This window comes from Vombatus ursinus, unplaced genomic scaffold (genome assembly GCF_900497805.2).
Source record: "Vombatus ursinus unplaced genomic scaffold, bare-nosed wombat genome assembly UNPS02014821.1, whole genome shotgun sequence".
Classification (NCBI taxonomy): domain Eukaryota; kingdom Metazoa; phylum Chordata; class Mammalia; order Diprotodontia; family Vombatidae; genus Vombatus; species Vombatus ursinus.
The window spans coordinates 8,084,750-8,109,127 of NW_020954599.1; the positions used below are offsets into that span (position 1 = coordinate 8,084,750).

Genomic DNA, 24,378 nt, shown 5'->3' on the forward strand with positions numbered 1-24,378 from the left:
CTTAACAAACAGCACATAAAATGACCCTTTCCATATATAAAGTAAGGATTTCCATGTACAGTCAGGATTGTACATGAAACTGTGAGTCTCTACTATACTGCTTTTCCTTCTAAGTATGTACTAAATTCAACATGATATTTTCAAAGCTGTCATGTTTCTGTGTTCCATTTTGAACTTCTGTTCACTTCTGAACATTTTGAAAACACTAAAATAACCTTTTCTTATTGACAATTGCTGTTCTCCCCTTTCCTCAATCCCCCAACCTGTTTTTTTTTTTGGGCGGGGGAGAAACAAAACCCTTGCAACAAATAAATATAGTCAAGCAAACAAAACAACACATATGCCTTGTCTGAAAATGTACCTTTGAATTTGTAGCTTGAGACCATTGCCTCTTTGGCCAGAGGTAAACTGAAGAGCCTCTTAAAGAAGATACCTATTCACATGGGAAAAACCAAGTGGATGAAGAATGCTGATAAACAAGGCAATCATATAGTTTGATGGCTAACCAATCCATTGAGCTGTCCACCAGTAATTGGACAGACACTGAACAATGAGCTAGGCCCAAAATTAAACGAAAGAGAAAGGTTGCGTTTGAGAAATAATGCATTGCTTTTTAAACCGCCCTCCCCAACCCTCTCCCTAAAACAAAAATGCAACTTTTTATCACCAATGGTCTTCCTGTAAGGCTGTATCTCTACAAATCACAGGACACAATTTTTAAAGGTCAAGGAAGAGACATAATGAGCCTAAAATGGGTGAAGCATATTATCACAAGGACTTATACGCAAGAATTAAGAGAGCTGTAAGCTCTTCTATCCAGCACACAAAGTGCTGCTTTCCTTCCTTTCTGGCCAAGGATTTAAACTCAGCACTTCAAAGTTCTCTATGGAAGGTGATATTGCTGCCCTGGTTGTTGATAGTGGCCCTCTGGAATGTGCAAGCCTGGCTTTTCAGAAGATCATTCCTCTCAGGCTGTTTTCCTCTCCAATGTTGAGTGCCCCAGGTAACAGGATATAATGGTGTGTAGGGGCAAAAGACAATTTTGTAGGGAATGAGGCTCAGAGTAAGAGGTTGTGTCACAGTGAAGTACCTTATTGAACATATTGTTGTCCCTAATTGGGTGATCAGAAGAAGATCTGAAAGTCAGTCAGCAAAGTTCTCAGGTGAGGGGGTGAGGCTAGAGGAGACCATGGGAAGTTTATAGAAGGATGAAAAGGTTTGGAAGAGCTGCAGGGTTAAGTAGGATGGTGAGTTAATTAAGAAGGTGGAAAAGAATTGCCTTGCAGCTGTGAAGGCCCAGTTGAGTTTACATAACATAAATTTGTAGCACACGCAGTCAGAATAGTTTCATGATTTTTTTATAGGTTTTTTCATTTGATGGAGCTCTAAATCATTTTTGATTAGAGAAATGCAAATTCAAACAACTCTGAGGTACCAGCTCATACGTATTAGGTTGGCTAATATGACAATAAAGGAAAATGATAAATGTTGGAGAGGATGTGGGAAAATTGGGACAGTAATGCATTGTTGGTGGAGTTTTGATCCAACCATTCTGGAGAGCAATTTGGAACTATGCCCAAAGGGCAACCAAACTGTAAAACCGGGAAAGACTTGTACACACTGAAGCAAAGGGAAAGGAGCAGAACCAGGAAAACATTGTATACAGTATCAACAACATTGTGTGATAATCAACTATGAATGACTCAGCTCTTCTTAGCAACACAATGATCCAAGATAAAAATGCTATTCACCTCTAGATAAAAAACTAGTGGACTCTGAATATAGATCAAAGAATATTTTTTTCACTTTATTCTTTTTCAGGTTTATTTTTTTTCCTTTTGATCTGTTTCTTCTTTCACAACTTTGACTCTATGGAAATGCTTTACATGATAGCACATGTATAACCTAAGGAGAAAATTTGGAAATCAAAATCTTGTAAAAATGAATACTAAAAATTATCTTGATATGTAATTGGGAAAAAAACAAAATACTTATTAAAGAAAAGTAAAAACAAATAAAGAAAAAGAAAACTTGAAAACTTATTCTTCCCTGGAGGGAGAGTCGTATGGGAGACCTGGTTGATGGAATGTTCTTCTCTTACCCCCAAAACAGGAAAGTGGTTCATGAAGGAATGGCACCCCTGTTTTTTTTGTTTTTGTTTTTTACCTCAACTGAATAAATTCTGCTTTACAATTTGGAACTGTGCCCAAAGGACAATCAAACTGCATACCCTTTGATACAGCAATACCACCACTGGTATACCAAAAGAGATCATTTAAAAAGGGGAAAGGGCCTACATGCACAAAAATATTTGTAGTATCTCTTTTTTGTGATGGCAAAGAATTGGAAAGTGAGGGGATGCCCATCAATTGGGGAATGACTGAACAAGGTGTGGTATATGAATGTAATGGAATATTATTTTGCTATAAGAAACAATGAACAGGCAGATTTCAGAAAAACCTGGAAAGACATACATAAGCTGATGCAAAGTGAAGTGAGCAGAACCTGGAGAACATTGTACACAGTAATAGCAACATTGTGTGATGACCAACTGTGATTGACTTAGCTCTTCTCAGCAATACAATAATCCAAGACAATTCCAAAAGATTTATGATAGAAAATGCTATCTATATCCAGAGAAAGAACTGATGGAGTCTGAATGCAGGTCGAAGTATACCATGTTCACTTTATTTTTTCATGGTTTGTTCATTTTGCAAACTGTTTCTTCTTTTCTTCTTTCTTCTTTCACAATATGACTAATATGTAAATATGTTTTATATGACTGTACGTATAAAACCTATATCAAATTGCTTATCATCTTAGAAAAGGAGGAGGGAAAGGACAGAGGGAGAAAAATTGGAACTTAAAATTTCATTAAAAAAAGAATGTTAACAATTGTCTTTATGTGTAATTGGAAAAAATATACCATTTTTTAAAAATTCTGCTTGAGCCCTATATTTTTACTCTATATGTGTTTCTTTGTTTCAAATGGGTTTCTCGCAAACAATATATCGGTAGATTCTGGTTTTTAATCTACTCTGCCATCCACTTCTGTTTTATGGATGGATTCATCTTATTCACATTCACAATTATGATTATTAATGGTATATTTCCCTTCATCCTGTTTTTTCTCTATTTATCCTTCTCTCTCTCTCTTTACTCTGTCCCTCCTCAAAAGTCTGTTTTGCTTCTGGCCACTACTTTCCTCAATCTTTGCTTTCCATTTTATTAACCCCTTCTTTTCTGTTATCCTTTTCTCCTTTTACTTCCCTATAGGGTAAGATAGATTTCTATACCCAACTGAATGTATATGTTATTCCCTCCTTGAGTCAATTCTGATGAGAGTAAAGTTCAAGCACTGCCATCCCACACCCCACATCTTCTCCTCCATTGTAAAAGCTCTTCCTTTTGACTCTTTTTTGAGGTAATTTTCCCCATTCTTCCTCTTTCTTCCTCCTTCTCCCAGTACATCCCTCTTTCTTACCCCTTAATTTTTTTTTAAATCATTCCATCATAGTCAACTCACACCCGTGCCCTCTGTCTATGTCTAACTGTCCTAATAATGATACAGTTCTTCAGAGTTAAATGCATAATCTTCCCATATAGGAAACAATTTAACCTTATTGATTCCCTTATAATTTCTCCTTCATGTTTACCTTTTTATGCTTCTCTTGAGTCTTGTATTTGAAAGTCATATTTTCTATTCAGTTCTGGTCTTTTCAGCAGCAATATTTGAAAATCTTCCATTTCCTTAAATATGCATTTCTCCCCTCCCTTCCCCCCGAAGGATTATACTGAGTTTTGCTGGGTTGAGTGATTCTTGGTTGTAATCCTAGCTCTTTTACCTTCCAGACTATCATATTCTAAGCTCTCTAATCCTTTAATTTAGAAGCTGCTAAATCTTGCATTATCCTGATTGTGACTCCACAATATTTGAATTGTTTCCTTCTAGCTGTTTACAATATTTTCTCCTTGTTCTGGGAGCTCTGGAATTTGGCTATAATATTCCTGAGAGTTTTCCTTTTGGAATCTCTTGCAGGCTGTGATCAGTGGATTCTTTCAATTTCTATTTTACCCTCTGGTCCTAGGATATTAGGGCAGTTTCCCTGATAGTTTCTTGAAAGATGATGTCTAGGCTTTTTTTTTTTTAATCATTGCTTCCAGATAGTCTAACAATTCTTATCTCTCGATCTACTATCCAAGTCAGTTGTTTTTCTCAATGAGATATTTCACATTTTCTTCTATTTTTTTCATTCTTTTGATTTGTTTCCTTTTTTAATTTTTTTATTTCTTTTGTTAATTTATTTTTAGTTTTCAACAAACACTTCCATATGCTTTTGAGTTTTAAATTTTTATCCCCTTCCCTCCCTGACACCCTCCCCAAGACTTGATTTGTTTCTTAGTGTCTCATGGAGTCATTAGCTTCCACTTGCCCATTCCAATTTTCTTCAGTGAGCTTTTTACCTCTTTTTTTATTTGCCCTATTCTGCTTTTCAAGGCATTCTTCCCTTCAGTGGATTTTTGTGCCTCTTTTACTATTTGGCCAATTCTGTTTCTTAATGAGTTATTTTCTTCAGTATCTTTCTTAGACTCCTTTACCAAGCCATTGGTTTTCTTTTCATAATTTTCTTACATTATTTGTACTTCTCTTCTCAATTTTTCCTCTATCTCTCTTTATTTGATTTTTTAAATCCTTCTTGAACTCTTCCACGAATCTTTTTTTGGGCCTGTGACCAACTGACATTTTTCTTTGAGGCTTTGCATATAACTATTTTGACATCGTTGTCTTCTTTTGTGTCTGTGTCTTGATCTTCCCTGTTACCATAGTAACTTTCTATAGTCAGGTTCTTTGTTGTTTGCTTATCTTTCCAGCCTATTTCTTGACTTTTAATTTCATGTTAAAGTTTTTTGTTTTTAAAGGCTTTGCTCCCAGGGTGAAGATGGCACTGTTCTAAGCTTCAGCCCTTTCTTGCTACTGTTTTCAGAGCTAGCTCTGTGGGGGTCTGTAGGTTTTTGGTGCTTTCAAGGTGGTATGATCTAAGAAGAGGTGTGATCACTGCTCTCTGTGCTGGTCTGTGCTCTGGTGTTTACCCAGGAAGGGACCTTGTTCCTCTGTAACCTCTAGCACTAAGACTGCTCCTGACCCTGTGACTGGGTCCCCCACTTTCCTTCAGCTGCAATCGCTAGTGCTTCCCTCTGTCTTGGAATTGAGACTAAGGTTCCTATTCCCCTGTGAATGATCACAAGTGCTCCGCTGTGCCCTGGAACTGCAACCAAGGTTCCTATTCCCCCGAAGCAGCAAGTGTTATTACTCCTCTTGGCCCTGGGACTGCAACCCAGAGGGGCAGCTAGGTGGTGCAATGGACAGAGCACTGAGTTGAGAATCAGGAGGACTCACCTTCCTGAGTTCAAATCTAGTCTCTCAGACACTTACTAGCTGTGTGACCCTGGGCAAATCACTTAACTCTGTTTGCCTTAGTTCCTTCCTTTGCAGAAGGAAATGGCAAAGCACTCCAGTGTCTTTGCCAAGAAAACCCCAAATGGGGTCATGGAAGAGTCAGACATGACTGAAAATGACTGAAGCAACCCAGAACTGCATATGGACAATGCAACTGGGTACTGAACCGAGCACCAGCAAAGGGTCCCCTGCAATCTCCTTCCAGCCAATTGTCTGATCCCCTACCTGCTGCTGCCACCAATGCAGCCACCTCCAAGGCCTGTGACTGGTGCCATGGCAGGGTCTGTACTTGGCAGTTCTGACAAACACCACAGTGACATAGATCTTTCCTGCTGACCTCCTAAGTTGTCTTGGGCTGGAAATTTGTTTCACTGCACCTTTTGTTGTTTCTACCACTCCAGAATTCCAGTTGAGGCATTATTTTAGAATTGTTTGGAAGAGAATTTGAAAGAGGTCAGCTGAGTGCTTCTCTACCCCACCATCTTGGCTCTGTCTCCCTATCTGTCATGTCTTAAGGCACAATAACATTCCTTTAGATTCATAAACAAGTTTGTTTTGGGCAGCTAGGTGGTGTGTGACCCTGGGCAAGGCACTGAGCCCTGTTTGCCTCAGTTTCCTCATCTGTAAAAAGAGCTGGAGAAGGAAATGGCAAACCATTCCAGTGTCTTTGCCAAGAAAACCCCAAATGGGGTCATGAAAAGTCAGAGACAACTGACCAACAACAAGAAGTTTGTTTAGCCATCCCTCAAATGACGGACAACTCTTTTGCATCCAGTTTTGTGGCTATTACAAATAGTGCTGCTAGAGGGGCAGCTAGGTGGTGCAGTGAATGGAGCACTGGCCCTGAGTTCAAATCCGACCTTAGACACGTAACACTCACTAGCTGTGTGACTGTGGGCAAGTCACGTAACCCCATTGCCTAGCCGAAAAGAAAACTAGAAATAGTGGTGCTAGGACCTTTCTTTTTTATATTTACTCCTATGGTATTTGCTCAGTAGTGGGATCTCTGGGTCAAAAGGAGGAACAGTTTAGTGTCTTTTTTCACATAATTCAAAATTATTTTACAGAATGGTTGGACCAACTCATAACTCCACAATACTGTATCCTGCCCAGTCTTTGAAGTTTTGTTCAGCTGCTACCTCTTATGAATGATCTCTAAACATTCCACCTTACTCTTATTTTATACATATTGCCTACATTACAAATTAGGACTCTAATGTCCTAATCTCCAATTGTACCATAAAATTTAGTAGTTAGGATTTCTTGCTCTGTAATTATTTAATATTTGAAAGTCTTGCTTCCCCAACAAGGTATAAACCCACTAATAACAAGGACTGAATCTATCCTGCCCCAAATCCAGGACCCCAGCCTGGGGTCTTTCTGTCCCTAAGATTTTCCAGGGACCCTCTATATCAGATCCCCATCTAGGCCAATCAGCCTGCCATCTTGGTAAACCACTCATGGCCTCTGTTTTTACCCCAGAACCTTCTCCAAGTGGTCTGAAGGCTATTCTTGGGTGAGACTCCACAACTCCCATCCCTATTGCTGGCTCTTTTCTCCTTCTTGGACTCCCGTAGGCTATTTCATTACCTGCTTCTGTATGTTGTGAGGAGAGCCTCTTGGGTCTCATAGAATTCAACATCTTCACTTGATCTGAAATTGAATTTTGAGAGAAGACCATGAACAGTCTAATCATCTGCTTTCTTCAGTGGACTTCTTTTTGGCCATGCAGTCATTGAATCATTTATTAAGCACTTACAATATGAGAGGCACTGGCTAAATGCTAAGGAAACAAAGTAAGACAAAAACACAATCCATACCCTCAAGGAACTCAGGTTCTAATAGGATAGACTTATACTCAGTCTGAATTTCTCAGTGATTCAAATACTCCCATCCTATCTTATTCTTCCCATCCCGGTGATTCTAAACCACTAGCTATCAATGTATAATCCCCATTCCCCAAACCCCAGTGCCCACTTTCTTACTCTTATCCCCATTACCTTATCTTTCTACTTCAGATATGTCCCCCTCAAGATCTACCAGCTCCTTCTACTGTGTTCTCTGGAATGCCTGATCTATAAGTTGCTTTCAGTCAAAAGATGTGAACAAGCAGCTTTCAGAAGAAAACTTCTCTGACACAGCTTCCTAGAAAAGGTCTAGTCCTCTCAGACTTGATGGGTCCCTGAGACCAAGCAAGTCACAGAACCCTGATGACACACTGACCAGGCGCATCCAGATGGAGATGAGGGAGGCAAAGTGTGGAGAAGCTAACGCCACTGTCACCTTGCTGTAGATCCTTGCTCTGTTTGGGCAAAAGAAACCTCTTTTGTTCAATGACTCATGAATGCCTCATTTCATCCCAACATTGAACCTGAATTTAGAGGGTGCTGAGATTACAGCAGAGCCCACAATACCAAACAAACCCCTCTACATGTACAAGTAATCCCATTCTATTGGGGGCAACTAGGTGGCACAGTGGATAGAGCACCGGCCCTGGATTCAGGAGGACCTGAGTTCAAATCTGTCCTCAGACAAATAACATTTACTAGCTGTCACTTAACCCCCATTGTCCATCCCCCAAAAAAACAAAACAAAAACATTCTATCCCATGTTCTCCAGTAGATTAAGCCCTCTGTGGTCCCTACTTTCTAATCTTCAGTCTTTCCCTAACTACTGTTTGCTTCCCTGGTGCTTATAAGAACATCCATCTTCCCATCTTTAAATATCCCTTACTTGATCTGAACATTTCTGCTCCCTATCATTATATTTCTGTGACCTTTTGTGGTTAAATTCTTTGAGAAAGCCATATACAATCAGTGCTTACATTTCCTCTCCTATCACTCCCTTCTGAAGTCTCTGCCATTTGTCTTCCAACTCCATCATTCAATTGAAACTGTTTTCTTCAAAGTTACTAATAATTTCTTAATTTCCCAACCTAATGGTTTTTCAATCTTCATCCTTCTTGGCCTCCCTGCAGCCTTTGACAATATTGATCATCCTCTTCTCCTTGATGTTCTCTCTCTCTTCTCTGTCTTTGTCTCTGTCTCTGTCTCTGCTTGTCTCTATCTCTGTCCCTATCTCTGTCTCTTTCTCTGTCTTTCTCTCTCTGTCTGTCTCTCTCTCTCTATGTCTCTTTCTCTCTCCCCTTTAGGTTTTGTGGCACTGTTCTCTGCTGGTTCTCCTCCTACCTGTCTTACCACTCCTCCATCTCCAGGTCATGTCCATTAACCATGGGTCTCCCCCAATGATCTGTCCTGGATCCTCTTCTCTTTCTCCATCTATACAGTTTTCCTTGGTGATCTCATCAGTTCCCATGAGTTCAATTATCATCTCTCTTCAGATGATTCTCATATCTATCCAGCTTTAGTCTCTCTCCTGATCTTCAGCCTTGCATCTCTAAATGCCTCACAGACATCTCACACTCAACACATCCCAAACAAAACTCATCATCTCCTTATCTCCCACACGCTACCTCTCCCCTCTTCCCAACTTCTCTATTACTTTCAAGGACACCACCATCCTCCCAGCCTCATAATCTCACAACCTTGGTGTCATTCCAGACCCCTCATTTGCATTCACCCCACATATCCAATCTGTTGCCAAGTGTTGTTGTTTCTGCCTTCACAATATCGCTCATATATGTCCCCTTCTCTCCACTCACACAGTTCCCACCCTGGTTCAGGTCCTCATCCTTGGATTATTGTAGTAGTCTTCTGCTTGGTCTTTCTGCCTCAAGTCTTCCCCCATTCCAATCCATCTTCCATTCAGCTACCAAACTGATCTTCCTAAGGAGCAGGTCTGACCATGTCATTGCCCTACTCAATAAACTCCATTGTCTCCCTATTATCTCCAGTACTGAATATGAAAATCAGAGTTTGGCTTTTAAAACCTTTTCTATCTTGACCCCTTCCTGTGTTTCCAGTCTTGATACTTTACTTCCCTCTATGTACTCCAGGTTCTAGCAACACTGGCCTCCCTGACATTCTTCATACTTGACAGATAGTTCATCTTCTGACTCCATGACTGCATGCCTTTTTAATGGATATCCCCCATGCCTGAAATGCTCTCCCTCCTCACCTCTGTCTTCTGGCTTCCTTCAAAACTCAGCTCAAATCTGACCTTCATCAAGAGATCTTTCATGGTCTATTCCTGCCTCCTCCTCTCACTGCTAATGCCTTCTCTCTGAGATTCCCTTTCATTTATATTGCATGTATCTTTTATGTACATGGCTGCTTGCATGTTGTTTCCCTCATTTGAATGAGTTCCTTGAGCACAGGGACTGTGTTTTTGCCTTTCTTTAAATCCTTAGGACTTAGCACAGTGTCTAGCACAGAGTAAGCACTTAATAAATCCTTGTTGACTAAATGATGAAAAAAAAGTCAGCTAATAAAATACGCATAGCAAACCACTAAGCAATGGGGAAAATGCAAAGGTTGGGGCAGCTAGGTGGTGCAATGGATAGAGTTCAGGCCTTGGAGTCAGGAGGACCTGAGTTCAAATCCGATCTCAGATAATTGACGCTTACTAGCTGTGTGACCCTAGGCAAGTCACTTAACCCCAATTGCTTCACCAAAAAGAAAAAAAAAAAAAAAAAAGCAAAGGTTAGATAAAACATAGCCCTAAGCTCAAGAAGTTTAAAGAGGGATAAGGCACCAACCATAGAGAACTAAAAAAGTATTATAAAATAAAGTGTATTAGGTAGGGGTATAGGAAGAACTTGGTTCAATTCCTTTTTCTGTCACTTACTAGCTCCATGATTGTCACTTAACTTCAGTGAACCTCAGGAAACTCCCTAGGATTTACCTACCAAATCATAGACTTTAGAGGGAGATCCCAACATTGACAAATCTTCATGTAATTTGTGTATTAGAGAGTTACCAAATAAAACACAAAGAAGGAGAAGAAGAATCAGGGAAGGCTTCCTGAAAGAGGATTTGAACTCAGGTCTTCCTGACTCCAAACCTAGGTGGCTCATAGTAAGGGCTTAATGAATACTTCCCTTCCAGCTTAGTCAGAGATGTTTTGCCTGAAATGAAAGGATGCTGATCCCTACACTGGGTTCCTGATGGATTTGTGGAGCTGGGTGTATAACTTTTTTTCTGGGAGAGACCTGGGTAGTTCTAGAAATTCTTCAGGTGAGACACTCATTGAAAGAGAAGCTGCAGGCCTAAAAGAAAAGTCAGTTCCTGTACATGTCCCTGATTTCCAGCTTGCCTTGTTAGATGCTTGGAATAGATCTCCTTGGGTAAGATCAGGCTCTTTCTTCTGTTTTGATCTGGGAGCTCGAGTTTCTCCCAGCTAAAGAGTTCATTCATTCTTGTATGTTCTTAGAGTTGAAGATTCAGGTCTGTAACTCAAAAATTATTTCTGGACTGGAGATAAACGTTGCATTCTTCTACATGTGTGTAATAAGTAAACACAAAATATATACAAAGGAATACAGAGTAAATTCAAGAAGGAAAGAACGTTAACTAGGGGTATCAGGAAGACAACATTTATTAAGTGCCTACTATATGCCAGTCACTATGCTAAACACTTTACAAATTTTATTTCACTTGATCCTCACAACCACCCTGGAAGGTAAGTGCTGATATTATCCCTATTTTACAATAGAAGAAACTGAGACAGATAGCATTTAAGTAATTTGCCCAGAGTCACACAGCTAGTAAGTGTTCTGGGATTGATTTGAACTCAGGGAAAGCCTTATATAGGAGGTAGCACCAGAAGTGTGTTTTGAAGGAAGCTAGGGATTCTAGGAGGTAAAGTTATAGAGAGAGTGCATTTCAGATAGGATGGTACTCACCTGTGCAAAAGAACTGACTTGAGAGGTAGAGGGTTGCTTATGTCAAATTGTAGATCTGTTTGATTGGAAGGGTAGGTGGGATCCAGATTGTGGAAAGCTTTAAATGTCAGACTAAGGATTTTGAATCAATAAGCACTTACTTAATAAGTAAGTATTAAGTACTTAATAAGCACCTACTATGTGCCACTCATTACTAAACATAACTGGGGTGATGATCAAGGGAGTTCTTTCCAATCAATTTTATGAGTATAACTCTCCCCTTATAAAATGTCCTTTCTAAAGTGGTAGCTGTGGTCCAATTCCAAGGGATTGTGATCAACTAATCAGAAGGGGGGAATATGGGTCATATCCTACCTTCTCAGTGATAGCCAATTTTGTGTCCAATACAAACACACCTACCCTAATTGCCCCTCACTCTTTTATCCTGCCCCCTTCCTCCACTGTGTGAACTATCCTGTTATGAGCTAGGAGTACAACCCTGTTAAAGTTGCCAACCTTGGTGGAATCTTCAACTCCTCGTTCTCATTCACTCCCCCTACCCACTCAGGTGCCAAGTCTTGCCTTTGCCTCCAAATTATTTCTTATATCTGTCTCCTTCTCTCTGTCACACATCAAGTACCACCCTCGTTCAGGTCTTTATCACTGCTTGCCTGGCCTATTGCAATATCTTTCTAGTCGATGCCCCTGTCTAAGTGTCTCCCTCTCCAATTTTCTTCCATACAACTACCAAAGTGATTTTCCTAAAATGAAGGTTACTTACTATGTCTCTCTTTTACTCAGTAAACTCAAGTGACTCCTTTTTGGTTCTAGGAACAAATATTATTTCATCTTTAGCTCATTCTCTTAAATTTCTATTTTTTAAGATTTCTAACATATATAACTATTAATAAATGAATACATTACATAACAAAAATAAGTAGCTATACAGTAAATATATTGAGAGAGTGTTTTCTCACTGAGTCTTCTCACTGAGAAGAGTGCATTATTTAAAAAGTTTGGAGATTATTGCTATAGAGCATGAACATATCGATTGTTACCTTGTTAACATTAGAGGGAGTGGCTTTTGTTTGGTTTTCGAGGACTGGAATTATTGCAACTATTAACTGGGACACCAGGGAGGAAGGATTCTAATATGGAGGATCCACCCCTCTGTGAGCCTCATAAAAGACTTTAATTTTTTTTCTTATCCTAATGCTCACGATAGCCTTTAAAGAACTACGTCAAATGATAGTAGGGAGAGGGGGCATCCTGTGCTTCCTATGAAAGAGACACAAGAGACTGTTCCCAATCATACCATGCTTCGACTGTAGTGTCACCACGGAACCTCCCATAGCACCTGGGACCTCCTTACCTTAGAATATCCATCTTTTCCAGTGGCCTTCTTACCCTGGAACATCTACCTTCTCCTATAGCTTTCTCATCCTTTCACATCCCTTTGCCACCCTTCTCCCCTTCTCCCATTGTCTGAGTTCCTTGAAGGGGCCTCCATTTTGGAGATGGGCCCAGGCTGTAAACCTTTATTCCCCTCTGGACTATGCTTCAGACACTGAATTTCACCATGTCCCATAGAGGGGTAATTTCTCTCCCTCAATCCCACCCCTTTTCTGATCTTCAGCTCCCTTTTTTGTATTGACTTTTCACATTAGAATATAAGCTCCTTGAGAACAGGAACTTTCTTTTTGTTTCTATTTGTGTCCCTAGCCCTTAGCAGTGTCTAGCATGAGAGGAAGGATTTGTTCTGTAAAACTTGGATTCAGTCAAAAGGTTGCACCCGAGGACCTAGAAAGCCACATGTGGCCGAGGCCACAGGTTCTTCACCCCGGTCTGGCACTAATAGGAGATAAATAAATGTTCATTGCTTTGCCTTGCCTCCATTCAGTTTTGACAGCCAAGTGTACCTGTTTCTTGGCATGGATGCACCTGTGTGTATATAGTCACCTGTATATGTACACTCCTGTGAATATACTGTAATAGTGGCCCCGGGTCACAAACAGAGTTACATGCTTTCTGAACACAGATCAGAGACAAGAGACCTGGTAAAGGATTTTCCCTAGTCAAAGAGATGTTGGTGGTTGGAGCAATGATAGAATTCCTGTAGAAGTGTACTGCAGAAGCAAATACAGGGTGTTCCAAAAGTTTTAGTGCACTTTTAAGCTATTAAAGATGGAAACTGCACCAAGACTTTTGAGATGCCCTGTATATATTTGCTTTCATGGGCTTCCTGTGTAGAAGAAAGAATATTTCTAAGGCAGCCTTCCAACCAGAGAAGGGAGATTTCCTGGGGAGGGAGATTTCTCTTGGAAATTACGCTGAGAGCAATTCCAAATTCTAGCGCAGTACTGGAGAAGTAAAACGGTATGAGCAAAAGTGCAAATAGTGCCTCTCGGGTACAGTCAGGGACAACCACACCAACACCCAGAATTATTTGCTAACTGGCTCATCTCTTTATTCGTTCTCTTTAGGTCCAAGGATCACCTAGTAGGCTTTTTCAGAAATTACCAAAATTACAGAACCCTTTCTCTAATCAACTTGACCTAAACTGCAGAGTAAACCAGAGACATTTTTTCTCCCATGAGCTAGCTTTCCCTCTTCCATTCTCAAACCATGAATTTATAGGTTAAAAAAAAATAACTGTTAACAGTAATGCAACTTATTAAGCACAACTGTTCACATAGGTTCTCTCATCAGTAACATGAATAGATAAGATCTGAGGCCTGGGCCGCCTCTGCCAAGGAAAGGAGAAGCAAGAACTGTATGGACACTGACCTCAGTCTGTCTGGGGAGAGAGAGAGAGAGAGAGGCAGGCACTCATGGAGGCTAAGCACTCTTTTTTCTGTCTCCAAGAATGGAATTATATTTCTCTGCCACACCTCAAAATATCAGAGGTGTGAAATTCAAGATAAAAGAGGCACTATCCCTGCTCACTTTTAGGGAAAAGGTTAGCCCTTAGTTTAGACTTGCAAGCACTCTTAGCTGACCAGCTGAACTATCATTTGTAATGACTTCTATTTAATTGATTTTCTCTTGCTCACCTGGACACCTTTTCTTGGAGAGAATGCATCTGCTGGGGTACAATTCTTAGAACCTTGGAGACACTGTTTTCACAGGGACTGCCAGTACTAGGATATATTCTGGTAGGCTGAAGTGAGAGCACGGTCCAGACTGGTTTGACTGTTGGACAAGGGACAGAGGTGTAATTGCTGGACCACAGGCAGACTTGAGAGAGGTTCCAGCTGAAGGAAGTCATACAGCAAGAGTTCCAACCTCAGGGCAGCTAGGTGGTGTAGTGGATAGAGAACTGGCCCTGGAGTTAGGAGGACCTGAGTTCAAATCCGGTCTCAGAAACTTAACACTTACTAACCATGTTACCCTTGGCAAGTCACTTAACCCCAACTGCCTCACCAAAAAGCAAAAAAAAAAATGTTCCAACCTCAAGGCCCACTGTAGGACCCACATAGGAGAGAAGCCCTACTCCTATACCTAGTTCAAGTGCCATGGACTTTCACTGGCTTAAATGAGTTGACTTAAAATAACATGACTAGAGGCAGATGGCCTACCCATGCTACTTGTATTCCTAAGACTTCACCCAATCGGACCACCTTCCCTGCACCTGAAATGTCAACAGTGAATCTGCCCCCAAGACTGATACCTCCTCCCCCTGTCTTTTCTTTCCTTCCCCTCCTGCTCCTGGCCCCTGTGGAGTAGGCAAAATGAACATTTTCCAGAAAAATGTGGCCCTAGGCTAACAAGGACTGAGCCCTATGACATCCCCCCTCTCCTGTTACAATTCCGCATTGCCCATGGATGGGACCATGCTATTAAAGACATTCTCTAGCCCTAGCAATCCCCCTGGAATCCTTTCAGACCCTTCCCTGGTGCCTCTTTCCTACCCTTTTGGTTCTTATGGAAGGAGTTTTAATTTTTTTTTAGCTTTTATAGAGAGGTAGAGAAGGCTTTGAACTGCCTCAACTCCCCTCCCTAAGAGACTATGGCAAAGTCATTTAACTTATCTGGGTCTGTTTCCTATAATAAAATAGAAGTAAAATAAAATTTTTGTATATTTGTGAAAACAGTGAAATAGTATTTAAATATTTTTGAGAAGAAAATGGATATGGTTTTGCCAAAGATGGACAAATGATCAATAATCATATGAAAAAAAAATTCTAAATAATTAATAATAAGAGAAATGGACATTAATATAATCTGAGGTTTCAACCAATACCCATCAAATTGGCAAAAATGATGAAAAATAGAAGTAGTTAATTTTGGAGAGGCTATGGGAAGACAGGCACACTAATTCCCTCTTAGTAGAGTTGTGAATTGTTCCAACTATTCTGGAAAATAATTTGTTACTATATAAGAAAGGTCACTTATAGAACCCAGATCCTTTGAACCAGTATCATACTGTTGGGCATATGCCCCAAGGACTTCAATGACAGAAAGACAGGTCCTACGTGGAGAATCAGGGCTCTGAGATTGTCTTCTAGATAGCTTCACATTCTTACCAAGCATGGGGGCAGGCTATCCATTACTACCCTTAGGGACCATGAAGAAATTTCATTCTCTGTCCCCAGGCAGAACAATGAAAAGCACCTAATCCACTTGTTGCAACCAATTATTTGTTCATCTTTTACTTTTTTTGGAATATTCCAAAACTCTCCTCCACATTAATCACCCAGGGCTTAATATTTCTGTTTTGAACCCAAATTGCTGTGATTGACAGTACGGAGGAGCCCAGCCTGGTTCACAGTGGCATTCTCTCTTGTGATTACAGACCCCATGATTATGGCACTGACTGGAACAGTCCTCAGAGCCATAGACACTGAGGCCCTGACAGCGTTTATGGTAGCACACCATCTGCTCACCACACTTTGTGCCAGTGGCCACAATCTTGAAAGGATTATGGCTTTTGATCTGTGTTACAGCAAGGTCACACCTTTTACCTCCCAAAATGAAGGTGCACAGAGCCCTGGAGGGGGGACTTGTGCTAGCCCTGGAGCAGTACAGGTCCCCACACTTGTTGAAGCCCCTTTTGGCAGGATAATCAGCTAGTGTGCATCCTCTAGGAAGCCCAAACCAGAAGCACTTGTCATCAGACACTCGTGATCCTGTGCCCCAGAGTGCCTCGCACTGCTGCTTATAAGTGGGGCAGGCCCCATTGTAACAGTAGCCCTCCCAGCATGGTGTGCCGTTCTCTTTGTACACATTTTCTGGACATTTAGCCTGTCGGCCATTGCAGTACTCAGCCAGGTCACAGACATCCTGAGCATCCCGACAGAGCTCTCCGGCTTCGGTGAAATGACACTGCTGGCAGCATTCCCCTTCGACACAATCAGCTCCTGGGGCCAGCCTGCAGTTCACAGGGTTACAGCACAGATTCAAACACTCCCATGGAAGGCCACAATCACACTCCTCCCCTCGTTCCACAAACTTGTTCCCACACACAGGCTCTCCCTTATTCTGCTCCAGGTCTGGGAAGTTGGTCAAGCAGTTAGCCTGGAAGATAGTCCCCCTAAGAAACTTCTGCAGATTATCCTTGCTGCAGCTGCTGAACTGCTTGGGGTAGGCATTATCAACCCCCATGGATTGCATGACACACCCACCTTGCATCTTGCTGACCTCACACCGGCAGCCCTTGATATTTTCGTCATGGTCCATGCCAAGGTTGTGTCCCATTTCATGAGCTATGGAGGTTGCTAGTCCAAATGGATGTGAGTCATAGTCCTGGTTCACACCCCCAGAACCTAATGTGCACATGGAACCCAATCTGGCTAGTCCCACACCTCTTCCAAAATCCAATGCTGTGATCAGCTGGGCATTATCATGCTTCTTCTTCATGATTAGATCATATTCTCTCCATTTCAGGAAGTTGTTCAGGGAAGACTGTATGTCTTTGGTGATTGCAGCCTTGTTACCTTTGTCCCATATTTCCAGACCAATTAGAACCACACGGAAATTGAGCAGCTGATAAAATCTATCTATCTGATTCACGACCTCTTTCACCCTATTGCGTATATTCCAAAGGTTCCCGTATTTCTTGAACTCTGTGTGCTCCACCACCACATAGAGCTCTACATAGTGAGTGTCTTTTGGGATGGATCCAGGCACCCAGCTCAGGGGCATGTTGACTGTAGCCATCTTTGTCTCTAGTTCTCTACGTAGGGTGGCCCTGGGGACACCACAGAGGCTCAGTTTCTTCTTGAAATGCCTTTCCCTATAGACTGCGTGTTTTCCCTGGGCATTACTATATCTCTCCTGGGCATTGCCTTGTCTCTCCTGGTTACTGCCATATCTACCCTGAACTAGTGGCTCGATCAGATGGATGGTAGACCCAATCTGGAAAAAGCCCCGGATGCCATCACAGGTGCTGATGCTGGCAGAGGAATTATGGTGCCCCTCCACATGACCCTGATAGAAGCAATGCTTCTCTTCCTTTGGCCGCTCAGTCACCTCTGTGCCATTAGCCAAAGTGTAGGTTTCTGTGTAGTCTGACCCCACTAGGTACCTGTTTCTAAGGAGGTGAAGGGTAAAGTTATGGTCTCTCAGGCCTAGGTGGTAGCGGACAATCTCAGGATGCACAGCTGCATCTGAAGAAAGTTCTCTCAGAATCCCTAAAATGGGTAACTGGAGAGGTTCAACCACTTCATACTGTTGTACGTGGGGAAGTGAGCCTATCAGTAGAACTTGTGGCTCTGAGAAGTCCTGGTTCTCTCCAAAAGAGCTCCTCAGGCAGAAGAGGAGGAAACAGAAACAGAAGCCAGGATGACAGGGGAGCATCATGTGGAGTGGAAGGTGTCTGCCATCTTCCTGGGGACTAGCACTGCCCAACACCGATAGGGGTGGAGATGTGGCCAGGCAGAACGTGCTGTGCCTCATTATGCCGAGTTATGCCTTGCTGTAGCTCCCTGGGCTGTGCTTTTCTCCTGACCCCTCTGCCTCCTCCTCCAGACCCTCCTATTCCTCCCTCCTCCCACTTATGTATGAGAATCACACTGACCTCACAAAGAGCTCTTCTCCCAGCAACCTTGTGAGGTATTCCAGGATTAGAACAAATTGAGACAATTATAGTCCATTCAACTCTTAATACAAAATAAATTTACTTAATAATAGCATGGAAGGGACACCAGCTTCCATGTCCTCCTTCTCTAGTCCAGTTGGTGCTCAATTCATTTCGATTTCCTCAGGTTTTGAGGTTTTGTTTTGTTTTGTCTGGTGCACATAGTAGGGGTCTCAGTAAATATTTGTTGGATCGAATAGATAAAATTATTAAGATCTGTTAAGTTTTACTCAAGAATTGTCACTGTTTTCCTACAGGTATCTTTGTTTGGCTTTCTGTCAGGTATCCTTTGACCTCTTGCATTGATGAGCATTTGCTTAACTTGCTCATGGAGAGAATGATTAGAAGAATTTTGCTTTTTTCCACATTTTCTTCTTCAGCAAAACTCTTGTGTCAGAGGCATATGTGATCATAGAATCAGAGGGTCTTAGATTTAGAGCTGGAAGGAGTTTTGGATGCTATTAAGTCTGAACCCTACAGCTAAATTCATGATTTGCTTAAGGTTGTGTAGGGCAAGGGGTGGAACAAAGGCTTTCTGATGCCAAATCTAGCCCCCTTGGATTATACCACCCTGACAGGCAGTGTGGCAGAGTGGAAAGAGCTCTAATTTTGATGTTGGAAGCCCAGAGTTCAAATCTTGATTCTATGATTTTCTTAGCTATGGGATCTTAGGCATGTCACTCTGTGTCTCTGAGGATCATTATGTAAAGTGGGAGTAGAAATCTTTGTACTATCCATCATTTACAGACTCTTTTGAGGCAAGCTCTCTGTAAACTTTAATATGATATGATCAAGTTATTAAATTCAAACTCCCCACAAAAAAACATACTAACTTGAAGCAAGAGTCAACTTGAGGGGTGCCCCATTTCTGTTGCCACAAGGTCCTACCCAGAAATTTGATAAATCCATTTTCCTTTAAGTCCTGAGGGCTCTCCTACATATAACTGATTATCCCCCACCTCCAAGCCACCTTTCCTTCTTCCTTATATCTGTCAGGGATACTCCCATTATTCCAGGCTGCCATTCAAAGCCCATCTCCAAGCAATCACCCATTGTCATATTGTCATTTCTATCTTTACAACATCTCTCACATCTGTCCTTTTCTCTCCACTCCCACAGCCAGAACCCTTGTAAATTTCTTGGATTAGCTCAATAGCCTTGTAGTTGATTTCTCTGCATCTTTAAGTCTCTCTCCAATTCATCCCCCCCATAGCTGCCAGAGGGATCTTCCTAAATCATGCTTCTGACCATGTCACTTCTCTGCTCGAAAAGCCCTAGTGGTGGCTCTCTATTGCTTCTAAGATAAAATACAAATACCTCAGCCTGGCTGGCATTTAAGGCCCTTTTAATTCCAGCCTACTTTTCCAGTCCTGTTCCAGTGCCTTTCCAGTATTGATACCCCCAATTTATCTCATATATAGCTTATTTGTAAATAGTGGTTTGCATGTTATCTGCCCCATCATATTCTAAGATCACTCAGAGAAGGAACTCTTTTGCCTTTATTTCCCCCAGAGCTTAGCACAGTGACTTGCATATGCTTAATAAATTTTTATTGACTAACGTGGTACTTCACTGACTTCCTTCTTCACTGACTTCCTAGCATTGTATACTCTCATCAACCTCCTAACTTTATACCTCCTTCTTCTAGCTAACTTCATATTCATATTCATATTCTGCTCATTTAAGTTTTTTGAATTACTGAAATATGCAAATTGTTCAGCTATAGTCACCTCAGTTGAAGTTTGTCTATGGCATCCAATAGGTATATGTAGTATGGATATCCCCTTGCTCTCCTACCTGGTATGCTGACATAGATTTCCCCTTACTGCCTTCCCCTCACACTTTGTCCCATCAAGAGATCTTTTAAATCTATAGAAGAGGACCCAGTGAAGGGTGGATCCATACCTATACTGCCTATTTAGATTACACACAATTGAACTGGAAGTGTCTTGACCAATGTATCTTATGAAAAGAATTCTGACAGATTAGTGTCATTTTCCTTTGTCCATTGTTCCAGTTTCATAGGACCATACATTAGAGCTGGAAGAGATGGTTCTTTCTTGTTGACCTCTGTCGTGGGCCAGACCTGACTCAGAATGGTCTGGTGGTTCAGCTTCAGGATTGGAACAAAATGAGACAATTGTCACCCATCCAACTGTTGAGAAAAAGGCATTTACTTAATAATAACATGGGAAGCATACTCTGCAGGGAGACAAAAGGATTTAGGTAGATGTAGCCCCCCACCCTGTTTTGTTGCTGTACCCCAAGGGCCAAAGGACTTTTCTTTCTGACTTATATTTGAAATCTTCTATTTTTGTTGTTTCTCCCATTAGAATGTGAACTCCCTAAAAGCAGAGACTGCCTTACTTTTCTATTTCCTCAGCACTTAACAAAGTACCTTCCACTTTCTAAGCACTTAATAAATGCTTTATTCATTCAGTCATTCATTCATATATGGATCTGCAGACAGGTGAGATGATTAAATCCATGAGAGCTAATGGAGTCACCAAGTGGGAGGATACAAGCGGAGAAAAGAACACAGGGCAAAGTCTTGGGGTACTACTGAAAGTTTTATTGACTCAGTGACCTATTGTTCCCAGCCCTGCTTGTCAATCTGTGTTGGGGAAGGTGACACCAAGTCTGCAGCTTTTTGTATTACCTACTCTTTGTCACACATACCCCCACCTGTGACCTTTGTACCCCTACCTGCAAATTTTCACTGTTCTTGCTACCTTGGGGAGGAACTGAGATGCAAGGGCTCAACCTGTTCTGCTGAGGTGGACCTATCTGAATTGTCTTCAAGTTATCCATAAAGCCTGGCCCCTCCTTGAAGCCAGTGCTGATCTTCTATGATAAGCCTGTCAAGGTGTCACTACCTTGACGTATTCATAATAAAATCCTTTTAATTGTCTTTGTCCTGAGTTTTGCCTCAATAATTAGGGTGACAACCCAAATGAAGAATTTTCCTTTCAACAATACACTCATGGTTAAGGGGCAGGAGACTGATGATGATCTAGGAAAGAAAAATAAGGAACTGACAGGAGAAACAAGAAAGAACAATGCCACAAAACCCTAGAGAGCAGAGCATTCAGGAGGAGAGTGTGGTCAACAACATTAAATGCTACTGAGAGGTCAAAGAGAATGGACAATGATTGAGAAAGTAGCATGATGTCACAGAGTTCTTGACTTGGAATCAGGAAGACCTAGGTTTTTTTAATCCTACATGATACAGGGCAAAATGCTTAACCTGTCTCAGCTTCTTCATCTGTAAAATGAGGGTGTTAGACTTGATGACTTCTGAACTCCTTTCTTGCCCTAAGTTCTATGATCTTATGAGTTGGTAATTAAGAGATAACTGGTAATGTTGGAGAGAGAAGTTTCAGTTGGGTGATAGGGTCAGAAGCCAAATTGCAGAAGGTTGAGAGGTAAGAGAAAAGGAAGTGAAGGTTTGTTTTGCTGCCAATCTTTTAATACTCATCACTGCCTTGCATTGCAATCTTTTAAAGTTTATATGTTCTGAATTTAATTGTTAACTGATGTCTTCTGAACTCCTCCATCATTTGTTGACTTATTATTTTTGTGGAGAATAATGGAGAGATATATACTTTATGATAATTACCATTTACAAATTACCATGTACCAATTACAATGGTTGGATCACTGGACTTAAAGAGTAGTTGTTAATAGTTTAATGTCAATGTCGAGAAGGTCTACAGCAGAGTACTCATAAGGTCTATGCTTGGCCCTGTGCCATTTAACATTTTGATTAGTTACTTGTGTAACCAGGGGCTCAAGCCTAGACATTTGTATAAGATTCTCCTCATTGGTAGAGAGAATGGCTACTCGATACCTCATGTTAGTGTGAGGGGTTGAGTTAGCAAGTGCTTGAGTGAAGAAAGTTCATTCTTTTTGTATCTGGCCTGGAGGAAAAATACATGATTCCAGATTCTCTTCAAGAGAAAGGTTCTTGGAGGACGAAAGTCTCTTGGAAATCAGCAAGTAGAAGAGCCAGCACCTCAAGCATGTTCCTGTTTCTAGCCTGCCAACCTAGAGACTGGGGAACTTCTCTTTGGGTAAGATTAGGGACTCATAGTTGAGTTGAGATATGTCATTTCCAGTGGGAGAGCTCAGTCACTCTGTGTATTGTCTGGTATATTCTAATCTGTAATTTTCCTGATTTCTGTTTGCTCTCTTCTTGGATAAATGAGTTTATTGACTCTTCAGTATTTTTGATGGTCTTTGTATAATTAGCATTTGGTGGGAAGAGAGTCAAGCTTTTAAATACTTCAGGGAGTATTGCTATCACAATTAAGGAATAGCAAAGGGGCATGAATCCAAAAACTCATTGCCCCTAGACTAGAAATGCTTAGGGGATGGGGGTCAGAGAGATATAACATTCTCTAAGTAGAGCAAAGCATGCTAGCCTCATAGCCCTAACCTCTTACACCCTTCCAGGCCCCCTTGCAGACAGGTGGGTGAGATTTGAGAGATATCTATTCACACCTACCTTAGAGCTGCATTTAGACAAACTCATGTGGATGAATATAACCTACATGGACAACACACACACACACACACACACACCTTACACTTGTATAACAGCACAGACAACATGCTTATCAGGTTTTCAAATGTGACACAAAGCTGGGAGGGATAGATAACTCAATGAGTGATGGAGTCAAGATCCACAAATATCTTGACAGGCAAGAGCACTGGGCTGAATCAAATAAGCTAAAATTCAAAAGAGATAAATGTAAAGTCTTACACATTGGTATAAAAAGTTAGCTTCAAGCACTGGCCCTGAAGTCAAGAGCACCTGAGTTCAAATCCGGCCTCAGACCAAACACTTGACATTTACTAGCTGTGTGACCCTAGGCAAGTCACTTAACCCCAACTGCCTAAGCAAAAAATAAATAAATAAATAAAAAGTTAGCTTCACAAATACAAGATAAGAGAATGATTAGAAAGTATTTGTTCTAAAAAAAAAAAAAAAGATCAGGAGGTCCTAGTGGACTATAAAGTCAGTGATGACTCAATAGCATGATGTGGCTGCCCAAAAGCTAGTGCAGTCTTGGTGTTCATTAAGAGAGGCCTAGCTTGAAATAAGTGGGATGGAACTTATCACTATACTTCAATTCCTAAAAGGAGGTAGTGCTGCTGATCCAAGGAAAATCCCAGCCCTCACCTCTGGTTGGATGTGTAACTTTGACCACCCCTTGATGTTTCCTAAACCTGTAGCCCCTGGAACCTCATCTTATCGTGTGCTTCATTGTGTGCCCTGGACCAAGGTTCAGAAATCAGGATGAACTCCGTCTAGAGCAGACACAGAGGAGAGGCTCTCATCTGCCTGTTTCCTCCCTTCTTCCCTCTCCTCTAGGGCTCCAGCTTGGATTGTCTATTATGAATGTGCCCCCCAACCCCTTCATAACCTGTTCTTCAACTTAAATAATAAATGCCAACTTATGAAAAAAAAAAAGAAAGGCTTAGCTTTCAGGACTATGGAAGTGATCATCCCACTGTAGTCTTCCCTCATCAGACATCATTTGCAGTAGTGTGTTCAGTTCTGTGAAACATGACAGGATGTTGATAAGCTAGAGAATGTAGCATGTTTAGCCTAGAGAAGACTGAGAAAAAAGCTGTTTTTGAGTAGTTGAAGAGATGTCAGGTAGAGGACAGATTTGACTTTTTCTGTTTGGTCCCACAGGGCAGAGGCAGGAGCAATGGATTAAAGTGGCCATGAGGCCAATTTAAGCTTCATATTGGGGAAAAAAACCTAACAATTAGAACTGTGGCTCTTTGCCTCTTGCCTCAGTTACTCCTAGGGGATCTTAGTGCCTCACTTAGTAAAAAACTATGAGGGAATGAGAAAGATGTTAGTGCTTTCTCCTCTTTGAGGCCATGGAGCCCTGAGGAACAGACCTCAATCTTTTTGATTTGTTCTTTTCCATTCGAGGTGAAGAGAGAAGAGCCGCATCACCTAGTGAATTAGAAAGGTCATCAGGAGGATGCTGTGAGGCCTGGTATTCCAGAGTCTGGGCTCTAGACCTTATGTAAGAGTGA

General features: G+C 41.3%; 1 protein-coding gene across 1 annotated transcript in view; it reads right to left on the reverse strand.

Annotated features, from left to right (window-relative positions):
• Window positions 1-18,137, reverse strand: part of LOC114024379 (disintegrin and metalloproteinase domain-containing protein 8-like) — a 37,489-nt gene extending 19,352 nt beyond the window's left edge. The window contains exons 1-3 of the mRNA XM_027837379.1: window positions 17,565-18,137; window positions 15,983-17,513; window positions 14,294-14,432 (exon numbers count right to left, since the gene is read on the reverse strand). Of these exons, the coding sequence (XP_027693180.1) occupies window positions 14,294-14,432; window positions 15,983-17,513; window positions 17,565-18,137 (2,243 nt within the window). The remainder of the gene's footprint in view (window positions 1-14,293; window positions 14,433-15,982; window positions 17,514-17,564) is intronic.
• Between the last annotated feature and the right edge of the window lie 6,241 nt (window positions 18,138-24,378).